A 17,603-nucleotide genomic window follows, 5' to 3' on the forward strand; every position below is an offset into this window, starting at 1 on the left:
TGTCTGTGTGTGTGTCTGTGTCTGTGTCTGTGTCTGTGTGTGTTAGTGTCTGTGTCTGTTTCTGTGTGTCTGTGTGTGTTTCTGTGTGTCTATGTCTGTGTGTGTGTGTGTGTGTGTGTGTCTCTGTGTGTGTGTGTGCGTGTCTGTGTGTGCGTGTGTCTCTGTCTCTGTGTGTCTCTGTGTGTGTGTGTGTGTGTCTGTGTGTGTGTCTGTGTGTGTGTCTGTGTGTGTGTCTGTGTGTGTGTCTGTGTGTGTGTCTGTGTGTGTGTCTGTGTGTGTGTCTGTGTGTGTGTCTGTGTGTGTGTCTGTGCCTGTGTACTCACGTCGTAGGTGTGTCTGTCTGTAGTGTGTGTGTGTGTGTGTGTGTGTGTGTGTGTGTGTGTGTATGCGCGTGTACTCACATCGTCTGTGTACTCACGTCGTAGGTGTGGCTGTCTGTAGTGTGTGTGTGTGTGTGTGTGTGTGTGTGTGTGTGTGTGTGTGTGTGTGCATGTCTGCGTGTACTTACGTCGTAGGTGAGGCTGCCTGTAGAGTGTGTGTGTGTGTGTGTGTGTGTGTGTGTGTGTGTGTGCACTCACGTCGTAGGTGAGGCCATCGGCCTCGTTGGCCACGGTGAGTCCGGCCAGCTCCCCCAGTCCCAGCTCGTTCTCAATGGTCTCGTCACTGCCGCCCATGATGAAGGACTTGCCGGAGGAGGGCGGGAACGTCATCGCGTCCACTGCACACAGGCAGACAGTAGAGGGCGTTAAAAGACAAAGCAGGGGTGGGGAACATATTTTTTTCCGGGGACCATTTACAGCCCCTGATGCCGTTTTATCCGGTCCCGATATAAATTGTAATGTCATGCAGTTTCTCATGAAATATGACACGTTTTGTAAGGAAACGTTAGAAATTACATTTGCAATACATTTAAGTTATATTTACAAGGGACCTAGCAAAGGTGGGGTCTGTTGTAATGTTGGCCACCTTAAATATAGGCCTAAAATTCAGGGGGAAATCCTGGTTTGATAGTATGCCCTTGGAGGACTTCATAAAATTGGGAATGGTCCTTGAGTTAAAACGGTTCCCCATCCCTGTGCTAAATGGACTGTGCACCATGAGCATATTTGTGTGTTTGAAAACCATGTATTTCCCTGTGGGCGTGTGTGTGTGTGTGTGTGTGTGTGTGCGTGCATGTGTATTGAGCAGCACCTTCGTCTGGGCGGCCGCTTTCGTGTTCGTTGAGGCGGGGGGCGCTGGGCCGGGAGGGAGGGGTGAGGGAGGGCTGCAGGGCTGGAGGCTCCTCCAGGTTGGCCAGCATGTCCTGCAGCTTGGAGCGACTCGGCCCTGCAAGCGGGGTGGAGGGAGACGGCAGCCAATCAGAATCAACACGTGAAGGGGCAGAAGCGGTTGACACATGACACGGAACACGAACTGGTTTCCAGTTCACACACCAGCACTTACAGTACAGATCAAAATATATGAGCGAGAGCGAGAGACAGACAGAGAAAGACAGAATAAGAGATACAATGGTAGAAAGACAGAGGCAGTGATAGAAGAAATGAAAAAGTAATAGTGCTGAAGTAGACCAGAAGATAAAAGCAGACACTGTGAGGGACTCATAAGAAAATTAAAGTGCAAAAAGAGATCAAAGGGGGGTTGGAAGAGATTAGAATGACGTAAATCAGTGGAGCAGCAGCGAAAATGATATTTCAGGAAGAAAGAGATGTGGGGTTATCATCAGGAGTGAATTTTACAGAGGCACGGGGGGCGGGGGGTGTTTTGTTCAGAATGATCAATGTGCTCCTGAACCAGAAGAAGCACCGCAAAGCCCCAGAGATGAGGACAGCGGAGAAGAGTCAAGTGCAAGGGGAACGCAGAGCTGCCAGGGGGAAAAAAACACCCAAAGAAAAGAAAAAGGCAAAAAGAAAAAAGATAGTGTGAGATGTGTAAGGCACTGCTGTTTATTTTGTTTTAGATGAGGATTACATGAGTAATACAGAGACCTGCTTTTAAGGCAGCAGAGGCAAAGCTGAAGTGGTCAGTCTACCTGAATGCATACATGAAGCCTTTATGTGAAAAAAGATACAGAATCGACCAGGTACTGTATAGAGCATTTTTAAGATCATTTAAGGTGTGGGGGGGAAAAAGTCTGGCAGGAATGCAAAGAAAGTCAGAGATGAGAGAAAACCCAAGTTATGCAACACAGGCTGAGAATAGCCAAGCAAGGTCAGAGAAGGCGGCCAGGTGAAAGAAGTGTCCAATAGATGGAAAATGCACACACACCCACACACACACACACTTTACAATGCAACATGAAGGACAGCTGATGGAACAGAGAAGAACAAGACAAAAAACAGACAGACAGACACACACACAGAGACACACACACAGAGACACACACACACAGACACACACACACAAAGTACATTCACACAGTTCTGAGAAAAGCATCAAGGGGATGGCAGAAAGGTGAAGAACGAAGGAAGGAAGGAAGTAAAGAGAAATTGCTCATGCTATACTGTAAATAAATGTCATTCTTTTTCTCTGTTTTTTAGTTCTGCACTGGAATACAGAAATGAAGAAGAGGTGCGTCCAAATCTGGGGCCAAAGACTTACTCTTCACCCCCTTTTTGCCCTTGCGCTCTTTCCTGTACTGCTCCTTGAGTTTGGTAATCAGGCCCTGGTCCACGTCCCAGGACTCCCCCATGGGGTGATCCTCTTTCTCTACACAAGGGGGAGACAGGGAGCCCAAAGACAGACACAGAGAGGGAAGGGGGGTGGGGGGGAAGAGAAAGAGAGAGAGGTAGAGGGGGGTGGGCGAGGGAGAGGTAGAGGTAGAGGGGGGCGATGGAGAGAGAAAAAAAGATAGAGAGAGATATAGAGAAAGACAGACAGACATGGGGGTATTCAGAATGGAACATGGCACATCTGTGCAACATGGACCTTATCTGTCAGTTTTTTCAAAATTTGGAATCTGACAAGCAGTGAAACTTCCCACTTCCCACACTTCAGGTTTCCACATTTACCACTCTAGCTTAGTCTATGGCTTTTATTTCCAGCATCTCTCTCGCTCTATTCATGTATTGAAAGGGATGCAATGGTAAGGTTCTAGTATTAGACTCACTCTATTGCAAAATGTTTAACTTTGGTTGGCAGTATGGTCTCTAGGTGTCAGGTTTGTTCATAGGGCTGTGCATTTTGCACTGCTGACCATAATTTGTTGTATTTTTTGGACCAAGGACATACTGATAGACATCCATACATCCATACACATGCACGCACGCATGTACACACACATGCACGCACACACGCACAGGAATGACGGAGGGTGCAATTGAAGGTTTAACACATGAAAGGACTTTGGACAGATGTGTGCACACACAGTACAGTTAACCAAATGAAAGTGTGACGCGACAAGATGATATGAGTTCATGGAGGCTGGTCATCATCACGACCAATGGAGATACTGTAAAGAATGAGTCATTCCCTGTCATTGAAACAAGATATTCATCATACATGTTTTCAAAGATAATGACACTGCATTAAGCAACTATATTTGATCTGTGCTGGTGAGACAGTAGACCAGGAATCCGCAACCTTAGTGGGCAACCAAGGGCTGAAGGCTATCCATCAGCCTACTTGTTTGTTCAAAATCCTCTACCGATGTTTTGAGATCGGTCTCAAATCACACGATGAATGGATGCTAAATAGCTTACCGGTAATAAAGAACTATTCCTCATAGGTAGGTAAAACACTAACCGTGACTAAAATCTTGCAGTCATCACTATTTATCAACATGCTAGGCACTAGCATGCTAGGCACTCTAGACAGCACGGAGCCTCCTTACTTCATTAAGGTTTATTGGCATGTCTGTAGGCATGTCTGTTTTACCATTTAGAACAAGCTGTTCGCTGGTTGAGGCTCATTTCAGCTTGCGGCAGATTCAATATTAGGATGCCGAATGCTGAAGACTGTTACAGAAAGGATCGTAAATATATAGAAAGTGAGAGTTGCGAGTTCTCAAGTGATTGCATCTCAGCTGAAACATAAGGCCCTGAGAAACAATAGACACTAACAACTGAAATTTTGTATAAACGAAGTGGTTCTTAGAAAACCTAAAATCTAACGCATAACGTACATTACCATGCATCTGTACCATGTTCAACACTCTCATGTTGTTGAAAATTGGTAGGCCTTGAACATCTACAGTGCCCTCCATAATTATTGGCACCCCTGGTTGAGATGTGTTTTTTAGCTTCCAATTATTTTATTTTTTTTCTAAATAATATGGGACCTTAATGGAAAAAAAGAGAAAAATCCAACCTTCAATACAAGTGCATTTATTCAGTGGGGAAAAAATCCCACATAAAGAAATAATTATTTGACATCAAATAATGTGTGTCACAATTATTAGCACCCCTGGTGTTAATATTTTGTACAACCCCCTTTTGCCAACAAAACAGCACCTAATCTTCTCCTATAATGTTTCACAAGATGGGAAAAGACAGAAAGAGGGATCTTCAGCCATTCCTCTTTGCAGAATCTCTCTAAATCATCCAGAGACCTGGGTCCTCTCCTCTGTACTCTCCTCTTCAGCTCACCCCACAGGTTCTCAATGGGGTTGAGGTCAGGGGACTGAGATCGGAGCTTGATTTTGTGTCTGGTGAACCATTTCTGTGTAGATTTGGCCATATGTTTAGGGTCATTGTCTTGCTGAAAGACCCAGTGACGACCCAGCTTCAGCTTTCGGGCAGAGGGCAACAGATTTTTATTTAAAATGTCCTGGTATTTCAAAGCATTCATGATGCCATGCACCCTAACAAGGTTCCCAGGGCCTTTGGAAGCGAAACAGCCCCACAGCATCACTGACCCACCCCCATACTTCACAGTGGGTATGAGGTGCTTTTCAGCATGCGCATCTTTCGTGGTACGCCAGACCCACTTAGAGTGTTTGTTGCCAAAAAGCTCAATCTTGGTCTCATCTGACCAAAGCACACAGTCCCAGTTGAAGCCCCAATACCGCTTGGCGAACTCCAGACGCTTGCGTTTATGATTGTGAGTGAGGAAAGGTTTTCTCCGTGCATGCCTCCCAAACAGCTTGTTGGCGTGTAGACAGCGCCTGATGGTTGATTTGGAGACTTTGTGACCCCAAGATGCTACCATTTGTTGTAATTCTGTAACAGTGAGCTTTGGAGATCTTTTGATTTCTCTTACCATCCTCCTCACTGTGCGTGGTGGCAAAATAAACTTGGGTCCTCGTCCAGGCTTGTTTACCACTGTTCCAGTTGTTTTGAACTTCTTAATTATTCCTCTCACAGTGGATATGGGCAGCTGCAGTTGAGTGGCAATCTTCTTGTAGCCTCTGCCTGACCTGTGAAGGTCGACGCACATCTGCCTCACTTGTATGCTGTGTTCCTTTGTCTTTCCCATGTTTAAGAGTGGATAAGAGAAATGGCCTCGGTGTCACGTCATATTTATACCCCAGGGAAACAGGAAGTGATGAATTACTAATTAAATGTTCCTACATACTCTGGTAAACTTTGTAAACTACTGTAGAAATGACAGAAATGCTTCAATTATATTTATTTCCTGGGAATTGTTAAGGGTGCCAATAATTGTGGAACAGGTGATTTAATGAAAAATAATTATTTTTTAGTCAGGGATTTTTTTTATTTTCTTACAATTCATTTGAGTTGAAGAGTACATTTTCCTACAATTTTCAGTGTGACAGTATTCTTCTGCAATAAACACTGAATTTATTTTAAGGCTTTTAACACATCTCAACCAGGGGTGCCAATAATTATGGAGGGCACTGTACATGGACGGACTAAGAAAGGCAAGATATTGAAACATTTTCAGCGGCAGATAACTGCCTGCAACTGCCCATTACAGATGCATCAGTCTAACAAATCTGGATTCATTTCACAACACAAATCACCAACTGGACATCTCACTCACAAAGCACTTAAAGCATTTTAATGAAGCGGTTTAAGACTGCGTAGTGTTCCCAGCAGCAACCTCTCAATTTATTATGGGGCACTGCTTGCTTGCCGTTCTGTTAATTCGCCATGGAAAAGTACATCCTCCCACAACCAGATTCCCTCTTTTCAACCTAGCACTGACTGTGCTAATACGTTAACAAAATGTAGCTCTTCCATCATCGGTGGCACTCACTGGTTCTCCTTTGTAACTTCCTCTACTCCCATCCAAAGACTAAAAGACTGAGGGCTTCCGCACACCGGCTCCGACAAAGTGCTGAGCACTGCTCAGCTAAAAATCGATTCCATTGTTTTCAATAGACGCACACTGGCGCCGATGTCCGCGGACATTTGCCGATGTCGGATAGCAATTAGAGACAAGTTCTATTTTGTCGGCGTCGCACGTTGACTATCAATGCAATAGGTTTGGGTTTAGAGGTTCGAATTATGTCGGAAGCGAAAGTGCGCCGCAGTGCTGTCGGAGACTATGTGCGGCCGGCCTGACTCTGTGGCAGGATCAGAATGGCATAGACCCTCCAGCCCAGCATCACCCTACAACCACCTTCTCCCCAAGACTTCCAAGTGACCTAAACCCACGCTTCCCTCCATGCAATCGAGGACAGAGTTTCGTCTGAGAAAACTATTCCATCATTGATGACTTTGGCTGGTTCTCCCGTGCCCTCTTCTACTGCCATGGTCTTCACAAAACCTAAAAAAGTCTGAACAACCTTCATGCCCCTTCCCCCTCTCTCCCCCAGATTGCCTCCTCACCCCAGTCGGTGCCATCGCCTGAGCTCCTGAGGTCGGGAGACGTGTCCATCTCATCGGGACTGGACAGGAAGTCGAACCCCTTCAGGGCTTCCTCTGTGTCCATGTCTTCGCCACCGTCCTTGGAGGGGGACACGGGGGAGGGGGAGGCTGAGGAGGAGGAGGAAGAGGAGGACGGCTTCTTCCTCACAATCTGCCAGAGGGAGGGGAGAGGAGAGGAGTCAGGAGAGGCACACAACCACACCATTTACTGTGACTGACAGACGGGGACAAAGAAAGAGAGAGACAGAGACACACACAAAGAGAGACAGAGAGAGAGGGAAAGAGCAAGAGAGAAGAGAGTGAAGACATTTCCTCTGAGCCTAACATGACATAACATATCCAAGAACACATATTCCAAATCTCCACTGCTTACCGTGCCCGAGTCCACAATGATGGTCCTGTCTTTCCCATCACTGTCCTCATCCTCGTCCTCATCACTGAAATCAGCGGCCGCGCTCTCTATGAACTTGAAGGCCTCCAGCACAGCGCTGGATTCAGACAGCTGACCTTTCCTGTGGATTAAAAAAAACAACAACATAGGTGTGAGACACAAGCTGAAACATTTAAGAAACTGACAGCGGTGTTTTCCTGTGCGTCAAAGGTAGATGTTACACAGAGCTGATGGCAGATAGCAGCTATAACATTCTAGAAACTAATACTTGTACAGCTGCTCAGAGACTGGATCAGATTGTTGGTGAGTGAATACAGTCAGGTTATTTGGTAAAGGTCCAACATAATAACCACATGCCATGGTCACAAGACAAAACACAACTGAGGCGATCCCATAAGAATTGGGAACAAGCCAGCCAAACAACCCGATAGAAATGACATCCGCCAAAGAAGGTGGTCACTGTGACACAGAGAGTGCACACACTCAAATCCAATTTGCTACTAAACCATCCTGATTGTGACAAAGAACCAGTCGAACAAGTGCCGTAGAGCAGAATTTCCCCAAATCCTGTGTGTGTACTCACTTTTTGTGATACTATCACTATCCCAGACAGTACAGTAGGAGCAACTTATCCATGTGACTTACTACTATATATGGGACATCCAGGTGTTAATATATGGGGGGATTCATGGAGATTGGCCAAGGAAACATGGAACTAAATGAGTGGCTCCTACTATCATATGCTCAGGGTGCCTCAGTTAGAGAGGAGGGTGGAGGAGAGAGAAGGTCAACCATTACACCCACCACCCACTGCTTGTTGAGGAGAACTGAACTTACAACCTTTCGGGCCGCAGGCCCAGCACCTTAACCGAAGAATATTGACCGTAACAGATTGAGAGAGAGAGAGGATGAGCACCGATTAAAGTTTAAATTTCCGTCTAGTCTTCAAAGCCAGATGCCTGTCTGTCAGGCTGAGGAGAAAATCCTTGAGGATTTACGCTGCAATAAAAGGCTACTTCTTAAACCCCCTCGGGGTATAAGGTGGCAGGCCGTGACATTAAGGCATGACATTTAATTCCCTGCATAGTGAAGCATAGGTTTAACTCGACTTGAAAGCAGTGAAGTGCAAACAAGCCTCTGCTCCCAACCAGCAGATAATGTTCTGCAATGTGGTTTGCCAAAAGCCTTTACTGCTGAGAGGAAATTCAGGTCTGCACCTAGTTGGTCATACATTTCATTACAACTCATAGGGTGATATCAGTCCATAGTATCGTCAGACTCCAATTCTCTCTGTATATTACATTGTATTTGGTCAACATGCTGTAAAAAGTAATGCAAGATTAGATAAACTTTATTGTCTGTTTGCACAGAAATTTGTCTTGCATGACACTTCCACGACCACTGAGATGTACAGTAATTATCAGACATCATTCTGCGACCCCATGTGTTAGTCAGCATCCTCATTTATAACAGGATGACCTGGGCACAAATGCCACAGACAACTAAGTCAGGGTATCTGCACATTTTTCATCACCCAATTTAATGCTTTTTAATACCATTTTTAATACCTCCAACAGTAAAATTAATACCACTACACGGGTGTGTATAATATTGCTATTGTTATTACATTGCTATAATCTAATGTAATAAATACATTCACACTGCTCACTGTGTTATTTTATTCTCATTGCCTGCTCCCTAGTCACTTTCTGCACCAGATGTTTGTCATGACTTGTCAAAGAGGTTTCTGTATGATGTGGGAGTTGTCATGAAATCGGCCCCTTCCTTAGATAATTCATTATAATTTCAAATCAAGTAGCCAGCATCTGTGTAACTCCATGTGCTAAAATATTCTTTCAGTTGATCTGGCTGCTGCATAGGTGGGCCCAAACTCTAATACCCTAGTCATGTTTGTGCTTAATTTAACCATAGAGATGACAACAAAAGAGTGAGGTGGCGCGCACACACACTACCCATTAGATTAAAACATCATTAACCAAAAAGTCATCCAAAACTGAAACGATTTCAAAATTGTGTATATTTGAAAAGTTTGATGACATTTCATGAAATGCCTTCAATATAAAAATTAAAAATGGACCAACAATTCATCTTTTATAATGGATAAATATTGGAGCGCAGTGCACCTTAGTCTAGGAGAGATAACACCTGTGGCGTCAAAAAGGGTTAAAAAGAACGACTGCTCAGCTCTGGACTGCTCCTCCTGTTTGTTCCCCCCTGCTCCATCATAGAGACAGTAGTAGGCGTTCTACTTTCAGTTTAGCAAGTCGTTCTTCAGAGTGGGAGCAAAGAAACAGCAACAGTGGAACTTGATATGAATTCCATAAACATTTCCCTAACCGCGGACACGCGGCGACTGGAATAGCGATGCAAACACCACGCGGTTACCGATTTGGACATCCTCGCATATCCTCATTGCGACATTTAGCTTTGTAGAAAACGCTCCGTTACTCCGATTTTACACGCATTTCCACCGCTTGCAACTTCACTACACTCGTGCTCACTTCGGATTGCATTAGCATCTGACAGCATCAAATAATACGCCACGAAGCTCGAGGACACTTTGAAGTAGCATATTGTGAATGCATTCATCATGCATTCATGAAATTATATGCGTTAGCAAACACAAACCTAAACGAGAGGGCATGGCTAACATTAGGAGAGGGAGCATTATAGAGCACGAGCAGGCTAGATGACGAGATACAAAGTTTGAAAACAATGCAGTCATTTTAAGACTTACGCTTTCGACGAGTAAACTGGCACCACAGATATAGCTTCCACGCTGCATATTGGTTGATGAAATTTAACAAGTTTCACTTTCAACTGTACCGCGGTCAATCACACGCACTGTGGTGTTAAACATTTAGCTTTACTAAGTCAGCCATCGCCATCGTCCAATAGGGATAACGATATAATCTGCTACCCCGGCGGCCTTGTCACTATCGAGTGCATTGTTTACCCCAGGCATGACTGACAGTCTCGAAACCTTGTTGCCGCCTTTGAAACAATGTTTTTACGGAAGACTCTGCAGGCATCTATATTTTAATACATTGTGTCTGGGTGAAATTTAATGCCAGGCTTTTTCATATTTAATGCCACACCTCAAAAAATAGCTAAATTTAATGTTTTTCACGGCCTTAAATCACATGTTCTAAATTTAATGCTTTTTAATACTTTTTAATGCACCGCGGGGACCCTGTAACTGTCTCACGATCTCAACCCGAGGTCCACGGTTTGAAATGCCAAGACATGGCCCTGTGCCCAGACAGCTTTTGCATTCAGACCCTCATTACAACGAAATCACCCCCAGGCATCCTCACTCAGCCCTCTTGAAGAGAAAACAAAACAAGAAACAAAAAACGATAGTTGAGTATGCAACTGCAGCTCTATGAGATTTGGATGACTTGCAGGTCAGGTGTCTCTGGTAGTCATGGGGAAATAACATGGCACGAATATTAACAATGGCACTAAAAAGAGTTTGAGTGTTTTTATGATGAATAAACAAGTGGATATCTTTCGTTGACGTTTCTCCCTCATCAGCTGTGTGTAAATGGCTCGAACAGCCTCTGCTGACTATTGCAAAGTGCCACTGCTCTCTCATGCATTCGCAAAAAAGATGTCGCATGAACACCCCTCTGCCCTCCAGCCAAGAGTTGCTGAGGTGCACTGAGGGTCACAACGAGTCAAAACATCACATTGCTGCTGCTGCTGCTGCTGACTCAACCTGAATGCCTTTGGTCAGGGATGCAACTGAGCCTGCAGGTGATTTGCACTACACACACGCACACATGAACACACACCATGGTGTCAATGTCACAAGGCATACTGACCATTTCAGGAGGTGGAAAAAAATGCACGATCATACATTTTCTTCTTTTGATTGTGTGTGTGTGTGCGCGCGCGCCTATGTGTGTGTGTGTGTGTGTGTGTCCATAGATGAAGGTGGCGCAATGGCATCTAATGCCCATTAATTAACTAGTAATTGGTGGTTGATATGCTGCAATGAATAAGCTTCTTAGATAGTCCACTAAAAACAAACAAATAAAAGTCCATAAAATAGTGGCACTGGCCGTCATTGCACCACCCTGACTTGTGCTGCTGTTGAAAGGGAACTGACCCATTTGCAGTGTGATGGGTCACTGGAACAAGTCACTCACCCGCCGGTGCTGGCTCCTTTGGGCTTGGTGTCTGCTGTGCCGTTGACCAGGGGCTCCTGTGTGGTTCGATCACCTCCCCCTCCACCTCCTCCACCGCCTCCTCCTCCTTGGATGCTAGTGCTGCCGTCTCCTGACAGGCCCAGGAGGGCCCTCACCCGCTGGGACTTGACGTCCAGGATGGTGTCTGTGTAGCCCACCTCCTGCAGGTACCTGTAGTGGCAGAGAGGGGGCGCTGTCAACCACTGATAGCCAGGGCATGAGGTTGCTTATAGGATATCAATGATGACAAGGGAGAAACAGAGGCATGAGGGGAGAGAGAGAGAGAGAGAGAGAGAGAGAGAGAGAGAGAGAGAGAGAGAGAGAGAGAGAGAGAGAGAGAGAGAGATAGACAGACAGAGAGACAGATAAAGAGACAAATAGAAACAGAGACAGAGAGACTGGGAGAAAGAGTGATAACGCAACAGCCTTGCATATTTCTAGTTCTATACAGTATATGGTGACGCTGGTGAATAATTTGTTTTTCTCTCAAGTGTCCCCGGCCCTGATGGGAGAAATACTTTTGCAGCGAGTCAAGACCAGCATTTTGGTGTTTTTGTGCAAGAGTAATACAGAGAGGAATTCGATGCACGTAGACTCTCGTGTTGAATGCTTTTGGCTTGAGGTTAAGCGATGGGAATTCATTGCATTGAGCAAGTTATGGTGCAATCCTCCAACTCCAACATGTTCGAACAGTCAAACTCAGACAGTAAAAACATCACGGTGAAAAGAAGACTTGCGACTTGTGTAGGCGGTCGTGTACGCACGTGTGTGAAAAGGGGACAGACGGAGATTGTGTGTGTGTGTGTGTGTGTGTGTGTGTGTGTGTGTGTGTGTGTGTGTGTGTGTGTGTGTGTGTGTGTGTGTGTGTGTGTGTGTGCGCGTGCGTGTGTGTAACGTATGCCTATAGTGAACAATATTGCTGCAATGTAACATTGCATCCAATCATGTAGATATGAGTATCATCGATTGTATAAAGGTGTGTGTGTGTAGTGTACACAAGAAAAGCTGTGTGTGTGTGTGTGTGTGTGTGTGTGTGTGTGTGTGTGTGTGTGTGTGTGTGTGTGTGTGTGTGTGTGTGTGTGTTTATGTGTCTCTGTGTGTGTGTGTGCAGTGTGCACTGTATGAATACTACTGGCCAAGGCTGCTGCAATGCAACACCTCTTCAATAGGCAGGCACGATGTCTCATGTGGCCCTGTGTCACAGCAGAGCTGCTGTGCTGTGACAATAGTCAGTGAAAACAGAGTGTCCTCCGGGCTGGTGTGCACACGTGCATGCACGCGCACACACACACACACATACACATACACACACACACACTTATTGAGTTGAGCGCCGCTGACGCACAGACCCACACACATGCCCCTGACTCCAGGGCAAGCTTCAACTGAACTGCGTGTGTCCCTGTGTGTGTGTGTGTGTGCGCATGTATATATAATTGTGAATGTTTCTGTTTACAATGACTATATGCGGCGTGATTTTATTTTGAACAATGACTACGCAATTATTTCTGTGAATATGCTTTATGTATAAAACTATCGGTGCACATGTCACATGTGTGTGTGACAAACAACCATGTAAATCTTCGGGCCTGCAAGAGGTGTCAGGATGGATAGATTCCACACTTGTGAAAAGAGTGTGAATGAAGAGGGGGAAAAAGATAGGGAGTAACTAATTGCTATGCTATGGGTGAGTGAGTGAGTGTGTGAGAGACAGAGAGAGAGAGAGAGAGAGAGAGAGAGAGAGAGAGAGAGAGATAGAGAGAGAGAGAGAGAGAGAGAGAGAGAGAGAGAGAGAGAGAGAGAGAGAGAGAGAGAGAGAGAGAGACAAGTGTGTATATGTGTGAGAGTGTGTGCTAAGTGTGTGAGTGCATGTGTGATTGGAAAGCGCAGCTGTGAAAGTGTGTGTGTGTGTGTGTGTGTGTGTGTGTGTGTGTGTGTGTGTGTGTGGATCAATGGTGGCTCTGTGAAGGGGTCGACGTGATGTGACCGGGGCATGCAGGCCTGAGGCTGCTCTCTGCAGCGGAAACGCTCGTTGGCTCAAGGGGGAGGGGAGAGAGAGAGAGAGAGAGAGAGAGAGAGAGAGAGAGAGAGAGAGAGAGAGAGAGAGAGAGAGAGAGAGAGAGAGAGAGAGAGAGAGAGAGAGAAAGAGAAGAGTGTCTGCCCTGGCTCCATGGATCTGTCACTCGACACATGCTCATGAATAAAGCGGTGCGGTGGCCACACACTCAAACAGAGAGATGCAGGGACACAGATGGAGCGTCAGAAGAGAAAGAGGGAAATAAAGACGAAAAGAGGATGGATGGTACAAGTGTGTGTGTGTGTGTGTGTGTGTGTGTGTGTGTGTGTGTGTGTGTGTGTGTGTGTGTGTGTGTGTGTGTGTGTGTGTGTGTGTGTGTGTGTGTGTGTGTGTGTGTGTGTGTAAAAGAACGGCTGTAGTGATGGGGGAAATGAAAATTAAAGTGTGAAAATCACTGAAAGAGAAATCAAAGAGCAACCAAGACAGTGTGAGAAAGTGAGTGACTGAGGAAGACAAAAGAAGAGAGGGTGAGGGGGAGAGATAGAGGAACAGAAATGGAGAGTGAAAGAAGGAGAAACAGAAAGGGATGGTGAAAAAAGGAAGAAAAGAGTATAGAATCTCATAAAAAATAGGCATTAGAATAGATGAGGAGAAGTTCAAGAATGGAAGTTTGACGCTGAATTGAAGTTTGACCCTGTCGTGCATGTGTGTGTGTTGTCCACACATGTTCTCTATGTGCCTATGGCATGATGCACTTGTGCAAATTCTGGACCTCCCAGTGGCAGCAGGCGGCATAGTGCTGACAAGCTGGTGGCCACCAGCAGACCTAATTGTGGGCCACACACGACAAGAGAGCCTCTTATCCACTCACACACACACTCTGTCTCTCAGACACATGCACGTGCACACAGTTAATGTACTGTATATGCCACTGTAAAAGCCTTCTTGAAATTCAGTGCAGCTGCCTCAATGTTATTTCCTACATTCACCTTCATGTGTTCATCTTCCTTGATGCTCTGTATTTAATTGGACGAGTATGCATAAAGAGAGGGAGCTTATGTGCCTAAACATGTTTCTGTGTTTAAAAACAACTTTATCAATCATAATGTCTTCACTTACTAAGCAACAGGAGAATGTCTGTGCATGTGTCTATGACCAATAAATGCACTTTAGTTCATACCTTCCCAAAATCCTAGCCTGCATGGTTTGATTACAAGGTTGGACTACCATACTAAATTGAATTCTCCTTTTATGCCAATAATGTTGGCCAAATTTTATGAGCATTTCACAACATTCCAAAAGGAAAATCTAGTAAGACAACCAACCAAGAGTGGCATGATATTGCTTTAAGAGTCGCATTTCAGCTACTACTCAGCAAGTCAATCCTGGCTAAAATGCGCTAGCAGTGAGTGATGCTCTAGATGTGTGTCCTACACAGTGGCAAACATTCACAAGTAAACTGGGCAGACCAAAACAAACAGTTGCTCAGTCTGATAGCAAGAGCCTACTGTATTTAACAAATGGCAAAGTGCAGCATGGAGATGGGAGTGCTGCACTGGTGTGTGAGATGCTGTTGACTAAGTAGCAGTGTTTCGGGGAGAGTCCCACTAACCTAGATAGAGCAGCAGTAGTCTGCCTGCATAAGCCTCAAGGGCCCGGGGGGAGAGGAAAGAGGCAAGCCCAGGAGAGGAGGACTGGAGGAAAGGATGGGGAACAGTACAAAAACGCACACATGCACATGCTTTCTTCGTGCTCTCTAGGTCTTTCCCCCTCCAGTTAAATGTCTGAAACTTTCACTATTCCAGGGTAAGAGGGATAACAGGGTAAGCATAGGAGCAAAAGTGTAGGTTTTAAATCTGCTCATCAATCAAAATAATAGTATGTACACTAACCCCTAATTCTAATGCTAACCATATGGTACCGTGCAAGTATATCAATTTCAATGCTGTGAAATACTTAGTTTTACTATGTTACATTAATTAGATCAGATATAATGACTGAAACATAGTTCCATCACCTTCTATATACTAACCTATTTTGTAAGCTTCCACATACACGCACCATCACCCGCACGCACACCTCTTCCATTCCTATATCTTGGGAAAATGGGTGAAAACAGAGCGCCGGTGAGAGTGAGAAAGTGAGCGAGAGACGGTAGGTTCTACTCACTGCCTGAGCAGCTGGCGACCCTGCTTCCATGACAACTGGTTGTTGAGGGAGTTGGGGGCTTCGTTCTCGTTGCATTCGTCTGGAAGAGAGATAGAGGGGTCAGAGGTCACTGGGAGGAGTTTAATATGTGGGTAATATCCAAACCCACACACCTTCATATGACTCACTCATTCAATAAAACACTTCAGTGGCTGCAAACAAAGTCGGCAAACGAAGCCTTTCAGTGGCTCAGTAGGGAATTAAAAGGTGTGAGATTGTACCTTCCTGAATTTACACCTGTAGTATGTAATATTCCTTTTGACCTACATGGTTCATCTAAACAAGCCAAAAAAATAGATTATGCTTCAATTACGTGTGCATGCAGTTTACCCTGCTCTTGAAATAAAGAGACAATGTGGCCCAGTGTGAATGTAACGAAAAACAATTGCACAAAGAAAGGTGTAAAATAACTCGTAAGTCTCTAAAAAACTCAGTCAGTTCACAAACAAAATGTCCTCAAGCAGCCACAGTTTCTGACTTTGCCCGATGGGCACGAAGAGCGTTCCAAGTGAGCCAAGTATCTAACATTGATCATCCAGTTGCACATGGAGCAAGAAGCATATTAACTTCAGAGTGACAGAGGTGCACAACATTATTCCACCCCAACCACAAATCTGCACCAATCACCTGGTTACATTTTATACATATTAAATCTAATTCCCAACACCACATTTCCATGTGGGTTCATCAATTATTCAGGGAGTAAATTATTCACTAAAATCTTTTTAAGATTGGGTGCTGGTGTCTGTACAGACTACATACGTGCACGCCCATGTACCAGACTTGCAACGCAACACAACGCGCAACACACACATGCAACATGCAACACACACACGCAACACGCAACACACACACGCAACACACACTCACACACACACACACACACACTCACACACACCTCTCCCCTGTCCCACCTGGTCTTCCTCACACCTCAGCTGGTGGTGATTGAGGTCCAGACACCTTCAGAGGGAGGCTGCTGGTACTCCCCATAGCAGACCAACATGCACCCCGCGACTAATTACATTCAAATGAGGAGTCTGGGCGGGGATGGGCAAAGGAGACATTGGGCGCTGCCAGTGGGGGATGCCTGTCTCGCCGGTCGGTCTGGCAGCCTCCTTGCCCCCTCTACATGTAGTCTGTGCCCAAAAAAACTAGGTCATACGCACCCTCCCGCTCTCTGAAGTTGGTGGTGGTGATGGGGACTGCGTGAGCGTGTGTGTGTGTGTGTGTGTGTGTGTGTGTGTGTGTGTGTGTGTGTGTGTGTGTGTGTGTGTGTGTGTGTAGTACCATCAGTCTCCCCCTCCCACCGACACACACGCATGCACGCTACTCTTAAAACCTTTTCCTTAGGAACAAAATCATACCCTTACAGACACACAAGAAGACTGTAGACTGTCTCCCTGTCATTTATTCACACACTCATACATACACATGAATACTCACTTATTCACACACACACACACACACACACACAAACACGCATAACTCCACACAAGCATAACTCCACACATGCGCACGCGCAAGCGCACACGCACACGCACAAACACAAACACAAACACACAAGCACACACCACACACAAACACACACACCACCGCCCCCCCATCCCATACTTCAAGGGAGCCACCCACTGGAGTGCATCCAGCCTTTATGAATACGGATGAGCTGAGTGGAGCTGATGAGAGGGAAATGCTTAATGACAGGGTTTTAGTGGGGGGAGATGACACTGCATCTCAATGAGGACCCAATACACACCACCAGAAGGTTATTTAGAGTTTGTGGGGATCTGCCTGTGTACAGGGTCAATGTTTGGTATTTTATTTGTATCTTTTTTGTCTTTTGTGTTTATTTTTTGTCATCGTGTGCGGCCGTACATTACATTATATTCACAGCAAAGAAAGTATGTCCACAGGTAAGTTATATGTTTTTAACATCAGATTGTTTCGGAAGCATAGTTTCAGAAGCATAGTAAAATCATACAGTGTTTTCAGGACAGAAGCACAAA

The 17,603-nt window shown here is 45.3% G+C and overlaps 1 protein-coding gene across 2 annotated transcripts in view; it reads right to left on the minus strand.

Moving 5' to 3' along the window:
- The window catches only part of LOC134440741 (striatin-like), a 72,341-nt gene that overhangs the window by 12,868 nt on the left and 41,870 nt on the right, over nucleotides 1-17,603 (minus strand). The window contains exons 4-10 of one of the 2 annotated variants that reach the window (XM_063190842.1): nucleotides 15,562-15,640; nucleotides 11,337-11,546; nucleotides 7,144-7,282; nucleotides 6,732-6,921; nucleotides 2,599-2,706; nucleotides 1,192-1,326; nucleotides 579-718 (exon numbers count right to left, since the gene is read on the minus strand). In XM_063190842.1, the coding sequence (XP_063046912.1) occupies nucleotides 579-718; nucleotides 1,192-1,326; nucleotides 2,599-2,706; nucleotides 6,732-6,921; nucleotides 7,144-7,282; nucleotides 11,337-11,546; nucleotides 15,562-15,640 (1,001 nt within the window). The remainder of the gene's footprint in view (nucleotides 1-578; nucleotides 719-1,191; nucleotides 1,327-2,598; nucleotides 2,707-6,731; nucleotides 6,922-7,143; nucleotides 7,283-11,336; nucleotides 11,547-15,561; nucleotides 15,641-17,603) is intronic. The other variant, XM_063190843.1, reaches the window with a different exon arrangement.

Source organism: Engraulis encrasicolus, chromosome 24 (assembly GCF_034702125.1).
Source record: "Engraulis encrasicolus isolate BLACKSEA-1 chromosome 24, IST_EnEncr_1.0, whole genome shotgun sequence".
Lineage (NCBI taxonomy): Eukaryota > Metazoa > Chordata > Actinopteri > Clupeiformes > Engraulidae > Engraulis > Engraulis encrasicolus.